Below are 20,399 nucleotides of genomic sequence, written 5' to 3'. Positions count from 1 at the left end.
TCTGTGATTTATCCGGATGAGTGGAAAGGCAGGGGAAGCTAAAGCAATAGGCAGTGTTCAGTTTGTGCTCCAGGAGAAACATGGCGTACACAAAAGCCCAGAATCCACACAGCAGAGCTTTTGTAAAGATAGAGAAAAACTAAATCCATTTTAAATCTTACAAGAATGAAGAATGTTATCAAATTTTTTTTTAAGACTAAGCACTTGTTCGTCCCCGCTATAAGCGTAACACATGATGAAGTCCCAGCAGACTAATGTAATTGGGCAAAAAAGTAGAAGACAGTTGACACACAGTCTGGTGCGATTTAGTATGAGCAAGACCTTACATTTCCGTCTTTCCAGGTCTAACCCATATTCCTCAGCACCACTGTCCATCAGTCCCTCTTCCACCCAGTAAGTGACTTCAGAGACTACAAAAATGTTTTTAAAAAGAACTTCTTCCCCCAAAACTACTGTCAGAGTAACTGTACTCATTACTAAAATGGGACTTCTAAAAAAGAATTAAAAGGACAAACGTAGGTCTCAAATCAAAGAAACAGCAATGAAAACAGTGGTTCATAAAACTAAAGGCACTAAGCTTAGAGCTTTCATAATCAAGGAGTTTTAAGGTCTGCTGCTTGACTCTGATAAATATTTTAACAGTTGTGCTATTTAATTTAGCTTGTGTATAGTATGTGTAAGTAATTTAGCGTGTATCTAGTAAAAGCATTTTATAACCTATTGTGTATTGTTGTTACCATTTTATGATTCAAACATCAAAACACTTTTAGGAAGCTGAAATTAAGGCTTTTGGCCTCAAAACTACCTTCTGAGATGACTAATACGTTCCAGTACTACCCCTTCAGTAAGATAAATAGGTATTTGGTATATCCAGAAGTATGGGGAAAATAGAGCTTTTTGTTTTATAGAAGGGACACTCAAACAGATTTGCAGGATGACTTCATAGTGTTTTATCTGTCCTTCCAAAAGAGATGTTCTCAAAGCACAAAGCACTGAGGTTGATGCTGTAAGCCATTCAAGTTCATCTTCTCATTCACCGCCTACTTTGGCAGAGAAAAAAAGTGGAGATTTGTAAAAGCCAAATTTTGACCTTTAATTTATACCTGCAGAAGCCTAAATCTCGGGAGTTCTTACTCAGTTGTTGCCAGAGGTAGAATGTAGCTCTTGGGGGAACAAAAAGAGTGTAAGCAAAAAAGTTATATTAGCATTTATAATACTGATGAGCTCGCGCTGCTTTGTCATAGCACTGAAATGGTAAATTAAATCCTTCGATTTTGACCTTGACAGCAAGTGTGACTCACTACAAAAAAGAATGAGACCAGTCTATCTATATATGGTCATTTTTCCAATCATAAATGTACCAGATTAACTACAAAGTAACTTGCAGCTCCTTCTGGAATTAAGACAAACCAGCTTACGATTCCTGCAGCTGGCATCTGCAACATCCATACAGACTTTTCAAAGTCACTTAGATATAGCAATGAGCTTGTCAGCCGAGAAAGGCGTAAGTATTAGTGGCTCTCTAGGCAATACCAGCACCAAGGATCACAAACAGCTTAGCGTACAAGGCATATTTGCGTTCACAGAGATATGATAATGAAGCATTCGAGCAATTCTGAGTATTAGAACATTTGACCCTAGTTCACTCCAACATTGAAAGGGTTTCCAATTCCTCCTTCAGCAGTGTTTTTACTATTTGGTCTATAAAAGGCTTTCTCTGTCATTGAGACAGCTGACTTTGGACCAAACACACTAATAAAAAAATAAAAAAAAAGAAAAAGAAAAGAAAAGAAAATTCCTTTTGCCACAAGACAGCTGTAACAACATCTTACCTTGCTAGACCATTTCCGGGCTTCATCATGCAGCTGCCTAGCAGCCATCATCATGGGCTGATTAATAGCTTCTCCTGCTTTCTGCTCTGGGAACTCTTCATCCTTTTCTTCAGGTGGTGGTGGTCTGGGTGGGGGAACCTCACCTTCTGGAAGTGGTGGTTTTGGAGGAGCCAGTTCATCAGTCAGCTAAGAAAGGCAAAAATGTTACTTAGTGCAATGGAATAGTATATAGATTGAGTAAAGGATAGTGTCACGGCAAGATGTGATTGCGTGGCCCCATGCCTCATCCATTTTTTTCAAGTGCGCCCTGTTAAAGGAAATACAGTCTTTAAATCTCTTCTTTTGAAAGCTGGATTGGTATTTTTTTAGACTTATTAAGGTTGCTTGTATGCATGGCTGGCCAGACAATGCATTTTATTTCTAAGCAATAAAAATATACTCAAGTAGTGTCAGCATGCAATCCACATGTCAGTGACAACTGTGTATTGTATTACAAACTATGCTGCACTTACATGAAGCTGCTCAAGGTCAGGAGGAGGAGGGGGAAAATCTGGCTCCTGAGGCTGGAAGGCTTCTCTGACTTTGGCCACAGCTCCCAGAATTCTGTATCCAGAATCCAAGAAACTCTTCTGCAAACCTTAACAAAAATCCCATTACCAGTTTAATACCATCTTGTAATATTTAGAACTACAACACTACCCCAGAAAATTATTTCTATATCATACCGTGCCAAGTACACTTATATCTGGGAAAAAAATACATTTAAAAGCTACCAAATTGTTCATATGAATTTACATGTTTGAAATGTTATTGTCATATGCAACATGCATAAGATAAAGCCAAAGTAATTCCCCAAACAACTTTTAGAATAAAAGAAATTATGTAATATTTTCTTATATGAAGTAGTACTGCTGATAACTCATAACAAAACTTCTACTGAAGATTATGAAATCACATAATTAACTAGAATGCTGATTCCTTTTCCCTTGAATATGCCAAAGGTCTTTGACTGCATTTTAAAAGAGTAGGATTCAGCAGTTAGTGGTACAACCCCGATTTCACCATTCTGGGATTTGAGCGTACACAATATTTGCGTAAAAGGTGACACACAGCTGTAGAAGACAAAAGGAGCACTACTTCACATCATCTTTAGCCAGTAAACAACACACCTGAAATCAGCTGACTGAACCCTTACCAGGATCAGAAATGTTTCCTGCCACAGCTTTAGCATCCATTACCATCGGTGATATAGTTTTGCTTAGCTCATCAGAGGCTGCTTTAACAGCCTCCCGGAATTTAGGATCTTCTGAATTTTCAACCTCCCGTTTTGCTACCAGTAGGATGCGGTTCGCTCGTCTGGCAATGCTGGTGGCACCAGCTACCAGCATCTGAGGTTGCATGTTGGCCATTGCAACTTTACATTTATCAAGATCTTTCTTAATAGCCTCTTCTGATGCATCCAACAGAGATTTAGTATCAATGGCTTCATCCACTAACCCTAGAATAAAAGTTAGACACGTTAATATTCTGGTTTCATCTGTGGAAAGGGATATTTGGTATTCCAGAGACTGTTCACAGCCATAAAAGTAAGTATTTCCAACTCAGGGCGTGGGGAGTGGCGGAAGGGGTCATGGGATTCAGACCAAATGTATTACTGCAGTTTTACTTGTGATTATGTGGCACTTCTGTCACAGTAACCATGCTCAAGCTTGCTCCCACCAATGACCTCCCAAGCTCTTACCCATCTACCACAGAATGCTGCTTGAGTCAAGAACTGGCTTACACCATATATGCAGCAGAGATTCCTTCCTCCCACCAAATGTCTTTAAGCATATTCAGTACTTTCCGTACCTCTCCCATTCATTCATAAGGAAAGATCCCTCCGGCTGCAGTTTTACTTAAGGGTGATATATAGCGATAAGGCAGTAAGATTTAAAATACCCACGATTTAATTAGGGGGTTGGAGAACGAGGTAGTATACAGTCAGATTAGCAGACCAGTGCGAAGGATCCGCACTTTGGAAGGACTGAAACATTGAAGTGCCTCAGCAAGATTCAGCACATCAGCAGCTTTCTTTTATTCACTGCTTTCATCAAGCTGGCATCATTCGGAGCATGTTTTCTTACCCCCACTTAATTATCTGTCCTCATTCAACGTACCAAGATTCTGCAGGAAACCCCCCCCAGTTTCTACAGTGATACACTGCTAGCACAGCAATCGCAGGAGGGAGTAACGCCATTCTGTTTTTCCCACAAAAGAACTAAAGCCAAATTTGCTCCCCTGCAGCTCAAAATTAACATGTATGAAGCAAGCTATTTTGTTTATGTTGTAACATATACATATTTCTGGATTTAGAGAGCTCATTCCCACTTCTCTTTATTTTTAATCAGTCATTACTCTTAGGCATGTTTCATCAATCCAAACAGAACGGGGAGAAAATCTATACCAGCTAGTTAGCCACAAGCATAATCTTCAACAAAAATTCTTAGTTTACCTGTCATTTTTTCTACATTATCAATCCATTGGTTTTTCATGGTCTCAAAATGTTCATAGGCAGCTTGATTTCCAGGATTTCTCAGGAGGATACGAGCAGCTGATACTACCTGCCAATGGAAACCATTTTTAATTATAGAAGTATCAGTATGTAATGACTTCGCACACAGTCTTGGAAATGCTTGGGTTTTTTTCAGGACTGCACATGTAGGTCCTCATTTGGAAAACTAGTTCGTTGATTCTAGTTCAACATCTAGCTGCTCAAAGATTTATGCTGCTTCAGGAATTTGTTGATACAAATACTTTTTTTCTGGAACTCCAATTACACGTAATATATCTTAAAACCACTTCTTGAAAGCACTAAAGTATAATACTTCCTACACTGCCAAAATTTGAGATGCAAGTTTAATCTGGAAAAAATTAATTGAAGAGCATTTTTTCCACTTATTTTACTAAGCTTCAAAGTAGTTCAAGGATAAGTCAGTAACACTTCTGTCCAAAAGGTGAAGAGTTAGGCATGTCATTTAATCAGTTTGTTCTGCTTGGTATCATATACACAAATATTTGCCATTCCCTTTTAGGGGCGTCAGCACTATGTTCCTTGCTGGTGTTAACATTTCTCTAGAACAGAGGCATAAAGAAAAGTCCACAGAAGCTGTTCCCAGCCCTTTTAACATAAGCCCTTCGAGACAAAGGAAGCAAACCTGCGGGGTAAGTTCCCTTGCCGATTTCACTGTCGCCTGAATGCCCTCCACAGTAGTTTTATTCGCAGTTCCAACTGCAGCTGCTTTTTCTGCTGTAGCTCCCAGTCTAGCAGCATGATTTTCAAAGTTTGCTGCTCTTTCATCAAACACCTAGTTGTCAGAAGAGAAAAGCCATTAAAAACGCCTAACTTCCCTAACAGAATACTATTTCTTCAAATTATCAAATACCAGAGACACCTTCGTAACATCCAAACTTAATTCATCTCCTGAGAGGATGAAAGAGGACACAAAAGCTTTGAAGCTGTTCTAATTTTTTAATCTTTACATTACTGGACTTTCTTTACTAACTCATTTGGGCAACAAAGCATATTACCACACTTTACAGCTTCGAGATATTAAGGTCACTAATTCCTGATGACTACTGCTTTAACACATACCGCGTTAAAACCATTTTAGCTCACCGACATTACAAATCCATAATTCAAAAGTAACTACATCTGAAAGACAGATATGGGGTTTTACCCTAAAAAATTGAAGGTTCGCATTGGAAAAACCCTCCCTCCCTCCACAGTCCTTAGCTATTCAAGGCACAGAATACTTCGACAAAAAGCTATCCTGTCATAAAGCTAAATTCCCCAAGGCCTTAGGAATCGTTGTGACCATGTTTAAATCAACTAGCCAAACGGAGCTGCCAGTCAGAGTTTTAGACACTTCCTATGCACCCAGCAGCTTTGAAGTACAGGCAACATTATCCAGCAATAGAACAGATTAAATCTGTTGATCAATCCTGGCATAAATTTGACTATTATAATCAGCTTATATAATGCTGAGAGATACAGTCCCCTAACTGGTATGTCAGTGATTTTTGCACAAGAATTTTTAGCTTGCTGAAGGCAACGTGGTACAAACATCACAGGGAGAAATCTTTGACATTTACCAAAGTCAGAGACAATACAGTTTCCAGGGGTGTACAGCATACTTTGCAATCTCCAAGAGTCCTGAGAGATTTGCATGGCAATCATTATGCTGTCAGAATTAATAAGCATGTATCACAAGCTTGAGAAAAAAAAGTATCAATCCATTTTTCGAAATACTTCTTCATTTTTCAAAAGACCAATTCAGGCAAAATTAAACAATAACTGAAGTTTCACACGGGGGAAAGACCACCTGGGTATACTTGCCTCATCTCTATTGGGAGCATCAGAGGGAGCAGTGGCTGCTACTGCTAACAATTTAATAGGAGTTGTGGTGTCACTAAAAATGTCAGAAACCTCCTGGGTCATTGCCTCTTGCATCCGTGTTTTAAGGTCCTTTCAAAAAAAAAAAAAAAAAAAAAAGGAGTACAAGAATATTAAGTTTGTAGGTATTCAAATCCCATAAAACCTCTTCTACAAAAAAAAAAAAAAAAAAAGAGCCCAAAACAATGGCAGCCATTAAGATACAATGATCTTAAAAGCATGATCAATGATTCATTCTTTATGTAATTTGAAATACAAGAAGCTTACGTACCGCTCCTTGAAGTGGCATCAGAAGCTATGAACAGCACGATTTGAGACCTTGCCCCTCAAATCTGCAATGTTAGCATGCTATCTTCTTTTAAAATTAACTTAAATTTTACTTCTGTAATTGTTCATTTGGAATTACAGCTTGATATCACGGCCTCCGCAGAAAGTTAGCTTTAAGCATCTCAGGTGAACCAACTGGGGGTTTGCTGCACTTTGTTTTTTATTGATGCCTCACACACACAAGCACTTTATCAGAGGAGTGCAAATACTTCAGCATGTCATGTGTTTCACTGCACAGGAGCAGATTTTTACCTTCAGCGAGTCCTGAAGCTGAGCAGCAATCGCCCTGGCCTGAGGGGATTCTCCCTCCCCTCTGGCCGCGAGGTCAGCCAGCTGGGCAGCCAGTTGGTCTACACGGTCACATTTGGCAAGCAGATCTTGACGATAGGGTCCCATCATGACATTGGCTAAACGACGGCCTTCTGCAACCAGACCCCGAATTGCTGCCTGGCCTACAATGCAAGAAGTGGTGTTGCATTAACAGACGGTGAAACAAAAAATTAAAAGCATAAATTGGATGCACCATGAAGAAAGCGATGCTTCAGAATTCTTGGGTTTAAGAACACTTTTCTAGGTAGTGGAAAGGATCTTCTGCAGTTTATCACTGAGTAACTGCAGTTCAAACCCATAGAAAAATTCAATTCTCATTATGTTCCTTTTGCTTATTACAGCAACTCTGGCTAGAGATGCATCTTTTTGAACTAGGGTGGTCTGACAGGAGTTAAACCATGACGGCTGTCAGGTACTCCTACATAACTAGCCTATTGACTCCAATAGAGAGCACTTGGAAATTCCAAGCACTGCAATTCATCTCCACATCATTACAAGTCATCAGAAGAGCAGGAAGAGGGGGAGAAAAGCCAAGTAGAAAACATACGTTAAAACCAAGGTGGGAAGAGCATGCAGAAGCACTTACCTACTCCCCGATCAGCAACTGTAGGATTGTCTATCCACCTTTGAGCTTGCTCAATCTTTCCCTCCAAATGGACAGCTGCTTTAACTGGCCTAGTATTTGCTACAGCCCTGTTTGTTTTGGACTGTAAATTCTGAAGTGATGTAGCTATTTGCTTAGCCAATGCACGGGCCTCAGGAGAGTCACCTTTCCCACTAAGGATTAAAAAGAAAAAAAAGGATAGTCGCATAAAGATCATTTACAGCTTATCCCAAATTCAGCAGGAAGGCACAACGAAAGGTACTTCATCTGCTTAAATAAGGTAAAATTTGACACTTCAGTCTCCAAGCAAATAACGCAGATCTGTCATCCATAAACCCCTACCTCATGTTTCTCTGCTGCGGTACCTGGATATTACGTATGTTCAACAGAGCCCTGAGATGGGGGAAGGCATGGTACTGTCATTGATAATGCTGATTTATGACTTTGATTTCTCATACTCGTGGCTGTCTTATTAGCAACTGCAATAATGCCACACATATTACAAGCAGAAAAGTATACAGCAACAGACCCAAGGCTATATATAAACTTGAAAAGAGGTAAGCACATCAAGGCCTCAAGCAGCTAAATCTCATGAAAATCTTGATTAAAGTTTTCAGCTGGTGAAGAAAGAAAAAATTTTCTCCATGTTGCAGCTGGTCATAGATGAAGATCACAGTTTATACAATAACTGTTTCTCCACTTCCATTCTCAAGCATCCTCTTTGCAGAACTGATAAAGAAATATCATGTCTTATATATAGTTTGCAGTTGCAGCTTAGAACACTGACACTGACTGAAGTGGTAGATACTCCAATGTGCCATTTAGTGAACTGCTTAGCAAAAAAAAGTGATGACATTTGTCTGTATAAACCAACTTAAATTTCCCATTACTTCACTCCTTTGAATTGCCTTGACAGTACAAAGGAGCTCACTTTCGGCTTCAGTTTGCCTGTCAAATATTCCACAGGTAGGAGCAAGAAAATATTTTCTATGTAATACCACTCTGGTTACTTTCTTTGGTGTTTTTGGGGGGTTTGGGGGTTTTGTTTTGTTTTTGAGGAGGGTAGTGCAAGCTGGGATTTGGAATAGAATTCATTAGGTTGAAGCATTAAAAAGGATACCATATTTTATAAATTGAATTTCTTAAAGAACATTAAAAAGTTAGCTTCCCCCTCCAGGAAGTGTAAAATTCTTCACATTCAGTTTTTACTAAATGCAGGACAGAAACTCAGAAGTATAAGATGTCCATTCCCAGTTCCTCTTTCAGAGGAAAATATATTCTCCAATTAATCTTCAATCATCTGATTTTGCTCAGCACTCTGAGCTGCAAATGAAAGTAATTCAAATAAATCAATGGTGATAAAATAATACGTACTGTCGTCGCAGATCTGACAGCTTAGCTGTCAAAGCAGAGATTTCACCCAAGGAACGAAGAATATCATCTCTTTCTTTAGGCTCCTCACATAATTCTGCGACTTTCCTCGCTTCAGCCATAATTCCCCGAATACATTCTTCTCCTTCGCTGCCCCCATTAGGGTCTGCAAGCCAATTCTTAAAAGAAAGAAGTTGCGTACGAGTGAAGATAAATAGTAACATTATTTCTATAGAGACTTTTAAACAAAAATAAATACCAATACAGCTTTCAAAACTTTATTTAACAGAAAATACATTTCAAAAACAATTTATTAGATACCATGAAGTTGTTCTGTTGTCTGACAGATCCTATGTTTTGAAAAAGATGTCAAACTAGATGGTATCTATTGAAAGATTTTACATTCTCTCTCTCTCTCTCTCCAACATTCGCCAACGGTTTTTTCAGAAGTAAAATTTAATGAGTGGCTCTAGAGACTCATGATCTGGCTTTCAGTAAAAGAAAAAACAAAACGCAGATGCTCTTTACAAAGCTTTTCCTAAAAAGTCTCATCATTTTATTCAATATTATAAATAATATTAATGTATTTTATATATATATTTATAATTATATAGACATATACACATTCAGATAAGGTATATATAGAATTTCATTATTTTATGACCAACATCATCCCTGGGTAATAGGCTGACCACTAAGAGAAATTTAAGAGTTACAAAAAGAAAGGATCAACTAAAAGAAAAAGTAGTTTCATTACCATTGTTTTGGTTTTGTCATGAGTACAAAGTTCTAAATCCTGAACTCTGCTCCCAAAACATTGCCCAAGGAAAGGGCTCACAGGTAAATCTGTGCAGTCTGAAACTCCTCTTTTCTTAATAAAGATCAGTTTATGTCCAAATTTAAGGTGTTTCCTCTTTTTAATGTCATAACCTTGAATTTTTTAGCAATGCTAGAAAAATTACAAAAAAATGATCATAAACTGTAGAAAAACTCATAGCACCCTGTAAACTACTGAATTTAAGATTTTTCTTTGTAAAAGCAAGTATCTCCTATACGTTTTTCCTAACAAGTAATTGTTGTGCTTGGAAACAACTACCATAGTTCAGTATAGCAGCTCTAACAACAGTAATGCAATCATGTTCTGATGTATTTATTAAATCATTAGTGGTACCTGAGCAGCATCAATCTTCTTAGCAATTGCCTGCTTCGAGTTCGTCATGGCCTCCAGTTTGCGGGCTGCATTCTCCACTTTTGCAGTGAGCAAATCCAGACCTTGAGAGACCTGCTGTGCTTTCTGCATAGCCATGGGTGTCGCACCCTGCCCTCTGCCCGAGACAAAAAGAGCACCACAGATTCAGCTCAGGATTGAACAAAGCTCTTTTCTAATGATGAGGCAACAAAACCTGTTTACGAGCTTTCCCATCAATTATTGCAAGAGATACAGTATTCAATCAGGTATTTTTTTTCTGTGGGAAAACAAAAATAACTGAGGAGAAACACCACAATAAGAAGAGTTTAAAACTAATAGCATATTTTCTCATTTCCAGAACTGGACTTATAGCATCCTCAGAAGAATGAATATTTCAAGTGTCCCAAACGAAGGTTATTTGAGGGTACAGGTCCATTAAAGTACCCACGGCAAGGCCTGTTATCTCCTCATTTATAGATCGCTGCAAGTCAGTCAGAACATGCAGGAGTGATGTCACCATACCTGAGGGAGGACAGCAAGTCCGTAAGTGAAAACAAGATGCCTCAGTTGCCTCAATCACATTGACAAAGTAGATTAAAGGTTATGGGCTGTCAGTAAAACTTCTTAAAATGGTGAAAAGGGAGCTAGCAATACAAATTTACAGGACTGCAAAAAACAATTTGAGCACTACCACTGTTTGTTCAAATGCTTAGGAGTTAAACGCTGGATAGAAAGATAACTTCAGATACATATGCCTGAGAACATTAGTTTTGCGTAAGAAATCTCATACTTCATTCCAAAATAACCCAACTACTGGAAAGCTTTTTGAGCATGTTAACCTTATCAAACTACTAACTTTAAAAAGACCATAGTAATTGGAAGGATGAAAAGCATGCCTCTGAGATGCTAAGGTGTATTTACACAGTCAGGCCAGAATCTCAAGATATGTTTCTTTATAATCTTTTTTCTCACAGGCTGCATTGAATTTATTTACACATTAAACCAGCAAATAAACTTCTTTGTTAGTAATTCTTAGTTCTGTCTCTTGCTCCACCTCCAAATATTTCACACAATACGAAGCTGACACCAGCTGCTACCTTACAAGAAAAGCAAGAGTTTAGCCTAACTTCCAACACTCCGTGCAAATACAGGTACACAGCAGCTCTTACGTTCTCTCAGATCAATCAGCTGGAAATCCAAGATAAACTATAACCAGCTTCCCATCCATTACCACTGTTATAACTAATATACATCAGTTTAATGACTATAACCAGTGTTCCTAAATTTTGGCCTGTTTTGCATTTATATAGCAAACTAACCACTCTTCGTGGAATTAAGTTATAGAACTGTTCCAAGCTTGTGTACGTATCATTGCAACACTTGCGAGCCTGGCAGTCTATGGATTTAAAGTGATGGCAGGGAATCTGTTCTTAAGGTAATTCAAAACACAGTTCTCCAGATACTTTGCATTTGCTCACATCCTGCGCTTCACAAGAGCCTTACGTCAGAAAAGCTGCTTATTTTCATAGAATCATAGAATGGGTTGCATTGGAAGGGACCTTGAAGATCTTCTAGTTCCAACCCCCTGCCGTGGGCACCTTCCACCAGCCCAGGCTGCCCAAAGCCCTGTCCAGCTTGGCCTTGTGCACTGCCAGGGATGGGGCACCCACAGCTACTGTCTCCCCAGTTTAGAGACAAGGATGCCATGCAGGACCTAAAAGCTTTATTTTTATTGTAATAAATAAAAACATCCTAACTTGCATTGCTTTCTTTAATTGAAAGACACATTAACATTTAGGATAAAATATAATACCACAAGACCATTACCTATATCCCTAATGGATCGCAATTAGTAGTTTTCTGGGGTATGAGTGTTATATTTTTAGAGGGGTGGGGAGAAGTGTTAAAATAAAATAAAGAAACCAGTGTTAGAGAACTCTAGCTTAACGATTTACTACATTGATAAGCAGCTGAAAAATTCCTTATACTCAAAGGAAGGGTTATAGTGTTCAAATTACATGGAATAGTTATTTCTTAGCTCATTGCCTTCATGCCTTCACAAGGGATTATCATGCTTCCTACTTTCTGGCCAAAGAACAAAAGGCCATAGTACCCAACATCAAAAATATACAGTACATTTAAAGAGACTCATCTGCTGCCTAAAACCAAAACCAAAACCCCTTAAATTCAAAACACCATTGTGAAAGAATAACCAATTTCTAATGAGGAGGCAGAAGACTGATAACAGGCTCTGGTTAAATAAAACTCTGCAAGAAACGCACATGGAGTTCAGTAGAATTTATCAGTGCCTGACAACTTCAACAACTACTGCTTGTAGTCTAACATCCCCACAAACACCTAAAAACTAGAATATTCATCTATCTTATAGTTATTGGGGTATATCCTCATTGGAGAACAGATTTAACAGAGTTTAAAATTTCATTTCTGCCTAATTTGGAGGAAGGTTATGTGTTTGACATTAAAAAAACTCCAAATTATCTACCTGAGCAATTTTGCTCATCGTATTACATAATTAAGATTTCACATATTAGAACATATTAAAATTTTCAGAAAAGATTGAAGTAAAAAAAGGCAAAATATAGCTACTGGCCTGCACTCCTACAGGTGAGGGAGTGACACAACTGCAAGTTCAGAAAAACTGTTTTAACAGTACTGGAAGATTGTGTGTTAAAAGTAATAGATTTACCTTGCTCGGAGGTCTGCCAGTTGATCAGTCATCTGGCCCAGAGTTTTGCATGTTCCCAGAATCTCTCTGCGTTCTTTGCCTGCACACAGTTCTCCTGCTTTTCCCGCTTCATCAAGGATCTGCCTGATTGCCTGCTCACCAACATCACCTAAGACGCAGAGTTAGTTAGTAAAACAAGCAAGACATTCCTTGACATGTATCAGTAAACTGCTAGTCTCATCATGTCCCATCACATTAATTGCACTAGGTTCAGCCATGAAAATACATATATCAAAAACTATGAGATATACACCTAATGTGATAATTACAATGTGACAATATTTCTGAAACAATACAGCATAACCTTAATGTGCATCATGTATTTGAAGTAATTTAATCATTCCGTTATCATAGCTCATAGAATCTGTAACTTAGGAAGAGCAACATGGCAAGATCACGTAGAGTTTACTTCAGCTGTGCATCTGACTTGATTTTGGCTAAAGAAGATGCAAGACCATTCCATTTACTTGCAACCCACCCTGATTCCATAGTAACACAGCCAGTAAAATCTGATTTGCAGCAAGTTCTACAAATATATTTGCATTTGTCCTTAGCTACTGAATTTTTAATAGTTGATTTCATGAATTGTCAGTGGTGATGACAGAAGGCTTTGAAAGTAACTTTGAGGCTTCTGGAATTGAGTGTGGCAAGGGGAATGAGGTCAGAAGTAGTATAAGCGGCAGCTCGACAGATAACAATAATTCACGTCCAACTTCTACAACTATATTATTTTGGCTTCAGTTCCAGAGAGAGTCTTTCAGACTTTCAAAGTCCAAATAGAACAGACTTATATCCGGTTCTATATGTTTTAAAGAGGCACACAAAGGCGAAAAACCTTTATCTAAGTAAAGGTGATTGTAGTTACAGTATTTGTGGCAGATTTTCATGTTAAAAATCTTATGTCGAGACTGAAAGAAAAATGCTTAAAGAGATTCTGTTAGGCAAATCTGAGGTTACACAAATTTGAAAATACAAAAGGAGGAATGTTAAGTATTAGCAATGACTGCAGTTAAATACTGTTCAATGCAAGTTACAGGGTTTTGATTTTACTAGTGGGATGCAAAGAAAAACCATGTATGTTATACACAGTATATTATATAGGCAACTGAAAAGAAGCCACACTTTCCAGGTCATTAGACACAACTTGTCCATCTCCAGTACCCACAGAAAGGAATAAATACAGGCTCCTACAGCATGATCCACTATGTATGGGTTATTAATGCTTAAAGGCAATTTTGGCTTAAGCAACACAATTATTCAGACCTTTAAAAATCAAAATACTTTGTGCTGTTGGGGTCTTTTTTTAAAATATTACCTGGAGGTGCATTCGGATCTCTCAGCCAACCTTTTGCCTGATTCATCTTTGAATCTATTAAGGCTAAAGCTCTTTTCATGGCTTCAGTGTCCTTCACAAAAGAGAAACCACCAAAATGATTCTCAAAAAAATCAAAGCACAGTCAACACAGCCAAAGCAAACAGAAATTCTATAAAGCAGAGTCTGCTTACAGAAACACACCTGTATAAGCAGCTCAAAACCCATTTTCAAACTAGCAGGTCAAAATCACTTCTTTCCAATTAAGACAGGCATTTTAATTTCACTCAAAATGCAGAAAATATGCATGCAATTTTAGTGATTTTTCTATTCCTTTACTAGTGTTTTAATTGCTAAAGTCAGAGCTCTAATAAGCACACATCTTGGAGTTAGTTCATTTTTTTTTCCTTAACGTACAGCAGGGCACATAAAAAAGTTGCAACAATGAGGTGAGTAAACTTTTTAAAAAAATGAAAATTGGCCAGTGAATTTTACTACTTACTTCAGTGTAAAAGGCTGCACATCTGCATTTTTCACCTGCTCTGCTGCTTAAAGTCAAACAACTGCTGTTTGCAGAGGAACAAACTGCCAGCTAATTCCTGGAATTCTCAAATACGGAGTTTCATGTCTTAGGAGACAAACACATCTATTCACATGTGGTTGTTTAAAGTTAGAACTTCTCTGCTGGAGCATCAGAGAGGCTGTTGCTTTTGACTATTATGCTGCTATTATCGAACACCTCTTTCACTGAAGGAGATAAAACCATCCAGTTCTCTTTTCTCTGCACACTGTTAATTGTTCATGTGTCATCTGACCACTAGAGGCCAGAAGTTTTCCATCGATGCAAAGAATAACAAGTACCTTAAGTAGAAAGCTGGGAAAAAGCCAAAATAGCTTTTTACCACACATGGTATTAAAATAATTTGAAATACATCTAACGTCCCTTGATTAGCGTACAGATGATGAAAAGAAGCCTGGCTCTTGCATTAACTGAATTGAACTGTCCATGTCCAACTCTTACAAAGAGCCTACTAGCATCAATGGTCAGTAACTGGTACAGCACATGATATCCTGACAACATTAAAGAACTGCCACATTTTTGTGGAGTTGTTCATTCTGCATGCTTAGCCTCAAAGATACATCACTGTAAACGTTTTGGCATTTTCATTCAGACACGTTGGTCTGTCAACTATCCATATGGTGCTGTAATTCAGCAACCAACTTTCTAAAAGGTCATGAAACACTCTGCTGGATATTTTTAAGGGCTCTTGAATCACAGCCTGAGAGAGATCACCAAAAGCAGCATCATTTTCACCTGGATGGCTGGTTCTCAAATCTAGAAACTGGGTCTCAGAGCTTGGGCCAGGACCTTCTTTGAAAAAACTTCCAAAGGGTAGGATACACAGCTAGGGGCGGGAGGTGGGCACATTGTTTTAAAAGTCATCATCTCCATAGCTTGAGAATTATGCATTTAATAGATGATGATGAGACAAGTAAATAATCACTTAAGTATTCAAATGTATGTAAAAACCTTACTAGCTATGAAGGTAGGTGTTACAGCTTTCTGTTGTTTTATATATGGGCTGACGCTACTTTAGTTTGCAATGAATGGTCTACTGCAGGCCTGTCTACCCAGAAATCATTCGAAACAAAGAACTAACTGAATTTTTATTGCCTCGTGTGCTGATGAGATGATAGGTGGGATGGTTGAGCAAACCAGTGTGTTGGGAAAACTGTCTTTGCCCCTCCCTTTCTACTAACAGGCTTTTGTGTTGTCTCAGCTGCCCACAGAGCTGCAGTTTCAGCAAAATTAGACAGAAGCCTCTGAACCTAAATTCGTCTATCAGGGGATAAGATCAAGGGCATTTTAGCTTTTACTCTCATGATTTTGTAATTGCTAGGACTTCTCAAGCAATAACAGGAGCCATCTGCCCTATCACATGAAAGCTATATAACTGGATTGCTCTGCAGCGTACAGCTTGCCCTCCTGTGTGCCTCTGCATTTGCACGGTACCATCCCTTTTTCCTATTTAAAAAAATCTGGTGAAACCCCAGTGTTAGAGGACATCTGCTCTTAGAGCATAGATTGCTCATCTTCACAGCTCAAACTACGACAGCAAGGAATCCTTCTCAGCTTTAGCTTGATAAGGAGTTTTCATTGCAATGAGACAGCTTTTACATAGGTAATTAGAACACATCCTTCGCTAGGTTTGTTGGCATTGCACTTTTGTTTCTGCCACAGTGGGACGGTTTGTTCTGTGTCTGGTGTCAGATACCTTGCAAGTGACAAGGGTGTAGCAATCCTGAAATGTCTGGACTTACCCACCAATTCAGGCTGTTAAGCAGGAAGATAAAAGTAGAAATACTCGATTTAAACAAAACAAAGCAACTTGCTCAAGGTCTTACTGGCTTGAAAGTGTCTTGATACTCCTGATTTCTGGAGCTGTTTAAACATCTTGTTCCTTCCTGAACAGCTAAATGTTTAAAATTTTACTCCCTGGGATTTGCCAGCAGAATATCAATTGCTAGTAAGAAAAAAAAAAACCAAAACCTACAGCTATCCTGCAAAAAAGTTTCATATAGAGTAATTTTATCAGTAAAAAAGCATTCTTTCCGTCCTCTCCCCACAGTTCCCCTTTTGGCAAAAGGAATTTCATTAACAAAAGCAGCAGTATTACCTTTTCAGATGAGACAAAAACTTAAGTTAATCGAGTTAAACCAATAGGGCAATGTTTTCTGAAGGGAAAAGAGCAAGCTCGTGTTTTGTAAATCAGCTCCCAAAAGCAAATAAGCACTTATTCAAGATACCTTTATGCATCACTTCTGCCACTACCAAGAATTTTGAAATTATTCAGGGAGTAGGTGGGACTGGCACTGCTTTGAGAAGGAGCAAAATAAATCCTGCACAATGCCTTGTTGAATATAAAACACAACCTCTGACTCAATTAAGTGGTCTAGCCTACTGATATCTGCATTTCATTACCGAACAAGGCAATGTTGAAGGAAACGGGCAAAGCCAGCCTTCTGGCAGAACAGATAGCTTAGTCACCATCCTGGGTTCAATGCTGCAAGATGCAAGATACTTCCCAGCTTCCCCCAACTTTAAACTCCCTCCATTTCTAGAGAAATGGAAGATGTTTGAATTGAGTGTTACTTCAAGTTTATTTAAAAACAAACACTAGGAATATACAAAGTAAGCTAAACTCCTTTGTAAAATGAGACTTTCAAGGAAAAAAGGAACAAAACTATGAACAGAAGAAATAATTGCAGATTTTTTTACTTTCTTTTTTCCTCTCCAAGATTTTGTCAGAGATCAGTATTTGCCCGGTATTTCAATTCTAAATCAGCACACTATTTTTAAAAAAATCAGTGTTGGTGCAAACAGAGGTTATTGCAATCCATTAACAGTAATGTGCATTTCAGAGTCCTGAAAGACCAACAAAATAGTTTGCAAAAAAGCCTGCAACTCTGGCTCCAGACACTTGTTCATTCTCCACTATCCTAGGTAGATTTTGCGATACTTCAATGTATAAACAAATAAAGATAAATAATAAACATAAAATAAACTCCAACATCAACAATAGCATGTACCACACAAGTAAAAATTCAAGGCTGTACATCCCCAAGCACACCTTACTTTGCTTGGGGAAAAGCATGGGGAAAATTATCTTTCCCCTGACCGCCAGGCACAAAATGCATGCAGCAGTAATCTCAAGCAGAATTAAAGAGCTCCTCCATCTCCGTTCCAGAAAAAATGAGTAAATCAACCATTAGATACATATGCAAATACAGGAAAAGGTCTGTGATAGGTGCCATTAGCAAATGAGTTCCTGCTTCTTCATTCCACTGCAATTTTAATCTCAAATTCTTTGTCATAACTGTTTGATTAATGCCCATTGCTACAGTTTCAAATTGTCAATTAAAATTAATTGAAAACCAAAACACAATTAAGAAGTTCTCAACTCGGAACAGAATGATGCTTTGATTATACTAGTCCACACAACATATTTATACATGATGCCTAATGACCAGTACTTTCCACTTAGAAATACTGCCAATACAGCAACTATTTTCTTAATAAATTCCTTTGTTGATCTGCCTCACTAGCAAGAGGAGTAAGCATTTCCTAAGACTAAATTGCCAGCTTTTTGCAACAGTCATTTTTTTACCACATAGATTTCCAAATTTCTTGTGTAAAATAAAACCATATTTGTATTTCATAAAATACAGGAATGCTTAAATAAAAAAATAAAACTAAATGGAAAAAATGCACATACAAAACTGATGTTTTAGGCCTAGACCCGAAGAACACAAACCATTTGAACTGAAGGAAGCCTGCTGGCGAAATACTATGGAATGGACAAAATTCCTGATTTATAAAGCTTTCTGGGCATGCAGAAAGCTTGTTCCTGCATGACTGGACCCTTTATTTGTAGCTACAGAGACTAGTAACATAAATTAACACAAAAGCATTCAGCAAGAATGTGCCCTGAAATCTTGGGGTAACTCTAATCAGGCTCATAAAGACAGTCAATCCAGTTCAGCTTGCGGTTACCATTCTCTCAGCGACAGCCGATTCTACACAGAGCTAGACAGAGCTACTAAGGTCCTTTTAAAACTCCTGCGTGTATATATGTAAGTATGGTGTCACAGCTGGCACACAGATAAGAAGTTGCACAGCACACAGTCTGCACACAGAACAAAATCCCACATACATGCTTTCTGGGGTTTAGTACAAGGTAGATGTGTAGGGTGTGGAAGAAAGCTTACCTTCTAAAGGTGAGAAAAGGGTAAGAAACAGGAGAATAAAAACAAAGATGCATAAAGTAGTCATAATAAGGAAGTGATAGTGACAAAATAACTCAAAAGGCAAACTAAGGGTCAAGTGCCAAACAATATAGGCCAAAGTGATTTTAATGCCTAGATGACATCAACGTTAGATTTTCTGCAAGATTTCACTGGTTAATACATCCAGCTTGAGGTCTCAATGTTTTTCTTTATATATATTTACAGTTCCTTGCTGCTCACAGCACTAACCATTCAGAATATCCCTTCAGCAATTTACTTCAAGGTACCCAAAAAATAGGTAGGAATTTCAGTTATGCAGCTACATTTATTTGTAAGCTCACAACAACACTTTTACGATTTTGTCTGTCAGATCTGCTTTATGGTCTCCTAGACATATCTTCAGTGGTATCACTTAAGAGCACCATTTAACTCCAGGTAAGTGGCTGCAGTCACTTAACACCGAGTTGTAAGGAACAAATACTGTCCATGTGTCAGCTACACAGACATCATACTTAACCCAGAAAGGATGTTCAGTCTAACATATATTTATTTGAGACAAGGCAAACACTTGAAATTTACTCCCATGTCCAGACTAGAAGTCAGGCAGGTGGAAAAGGAAGTGGTGTTCAAGGAGGGACCCCCAAAAATTCACTAAAATTTCTCAACTTCAGGCCTTTTGCACAAGGAATATGACAGCAGCCTATCTTTTTAGTAGCGGCCAGGAGAAAAATCTCAAGTAATCTCACTTATGAATGCCTAGCTACAAAACTAGTTTAATATGTAGAACAATAACTTTTATACCTAACTTTGTCAAATATGGTTATATAGGGTAGCTACACACAGGGAAAAAAAATCCTTCTCTGAGAGGTATACACTGTATTCCAGGATTTTCTAGTAGTGTCAAAACTAAACAATGAACAAATCTGTCTTCTGTTTGACCATTCAGTTGCAGCAAATCACTGAGCCACCTTCAAATGCCATGATCCTTTAACTTAGCTTATTGAGAGAAAGCTAATTTTGAAAGATACATTAATACAATCATCTCTGAAAATGTTCTTTGACCTTGAAGAGATTATAATCATACAAATGTTACAAAATCGATGCACAAATAGGTACTTCAACAGTCTCCAAACACACAAGTTTACAAGCATATGACACAGTAGGTAAAAATTAGACTTCTATAAACAAATGCAGGTGGGAAACGTACCTTGCTTGCCCAGGCATCTTCATCCCAGGAAGTGAGTTGTAATACACGGATTATTTCATTTATCTCAGCACTCATTTTCTCTACTGTAAAATTGCGGTTTTTCAAGGCCTCTTCTATTCCCTGGCTTTTAGAATTTTTCGTGGTTACAAAAATCTTCATAGCTGTGAAAATACCACAGATTCAAAAAAGGTACATGCAAGTTACGATCCATGCTGAATCTGATCTCATACTGCATTTATGTGGAGGCAGTACATTTTT

General features: G+C 38.1%; 1 protein-coding gene across 3 annotated transcripts in view; it reads right to left on the bottom strand.

The window, feature by feature from the left end:
- Nucleotides 1–20,399, bottom strand: part of VCL (vinculin) — a 60,329-nt gene that overhangs the window by 7,773 nt on the left and 32,157 nt on the right. For all 3 annotated transcript variants that reach the window (XM_056351632.1, XM_056351629.1, XM_056351631.1), the window contains 13 exons: nucleotides 20,142–20,302; nucleotides 14,150–14,240; nucleotides 12,796–12,943; nucleotides 10,071–10,224; nucleotides 8,903–9,078; nucleotides 7,511–7,701; nucleotides 6,847–7,046; nucleotides 6,211–6,339; nucleotides 5,030–5,179; nucleotides 4,327–4,435; nucleotides 3,028–3,330; nucleotides 2,345–2,469; nucleotides 1,833–2,018 (listed from right to left, as the gene is read on the bottom strand). In XM_056351632.1, coding sequence (XP_056207607.1) covers nucleotides 1,833–2,018; nucleotides 2,345–2,469; nucleotides 3,028–3,330; nucleotides 4,327–4,435; nucleotides 5,030–5,179; nucleotides 6,211–6,339; nucleotides 6,847–7,046; nucleotides 7,511–7,701; nucleotides 8,903–9,078; nucleotides 10,071–10,224; nucleotides 12,796–12,943; nucleotides 14,150–14,240; nucleotides 20,142–20,302 — 2,123 coding nt within the window. The remainder of the gene's footprint in view (nucleotides 1–1,832; nucleotides 2,019–2,344; nucleotides 2,470–3,027; nucleotides 3,331–4,326; nucleotides 4,436–5,029; nucleotides 5,180–6,210; nucleotides 6,340–6,846; nucleotides 7,047–7,510; nucleotides 7,702–8,902; nucleotides 9,079–10,070; nucleotides 10,225–12,795; nucleotides 12,944–14,149; nucleotides 14,241–20,141; nucleotides 20,303–20,399) is intronic.

Source organism: Falco biarmicus, chromosome 9, assembly GCF_023638135.1.
Source record: "Falco biarmicus isolate bFalBia1 chromosome 9, bFalBia1.pri, whole genome shotgun sequence".
NCBI lineage: Eukaryota > Metazoa > Chordata > Aves > Falconiformes > Falconidae > Falco > Falco biarmicus.
The sequence above is the reverse complement of the archived record's forward strand: the minus strand, read 5'-3'. Positions and strand labels throughout refer to the sequence as shown.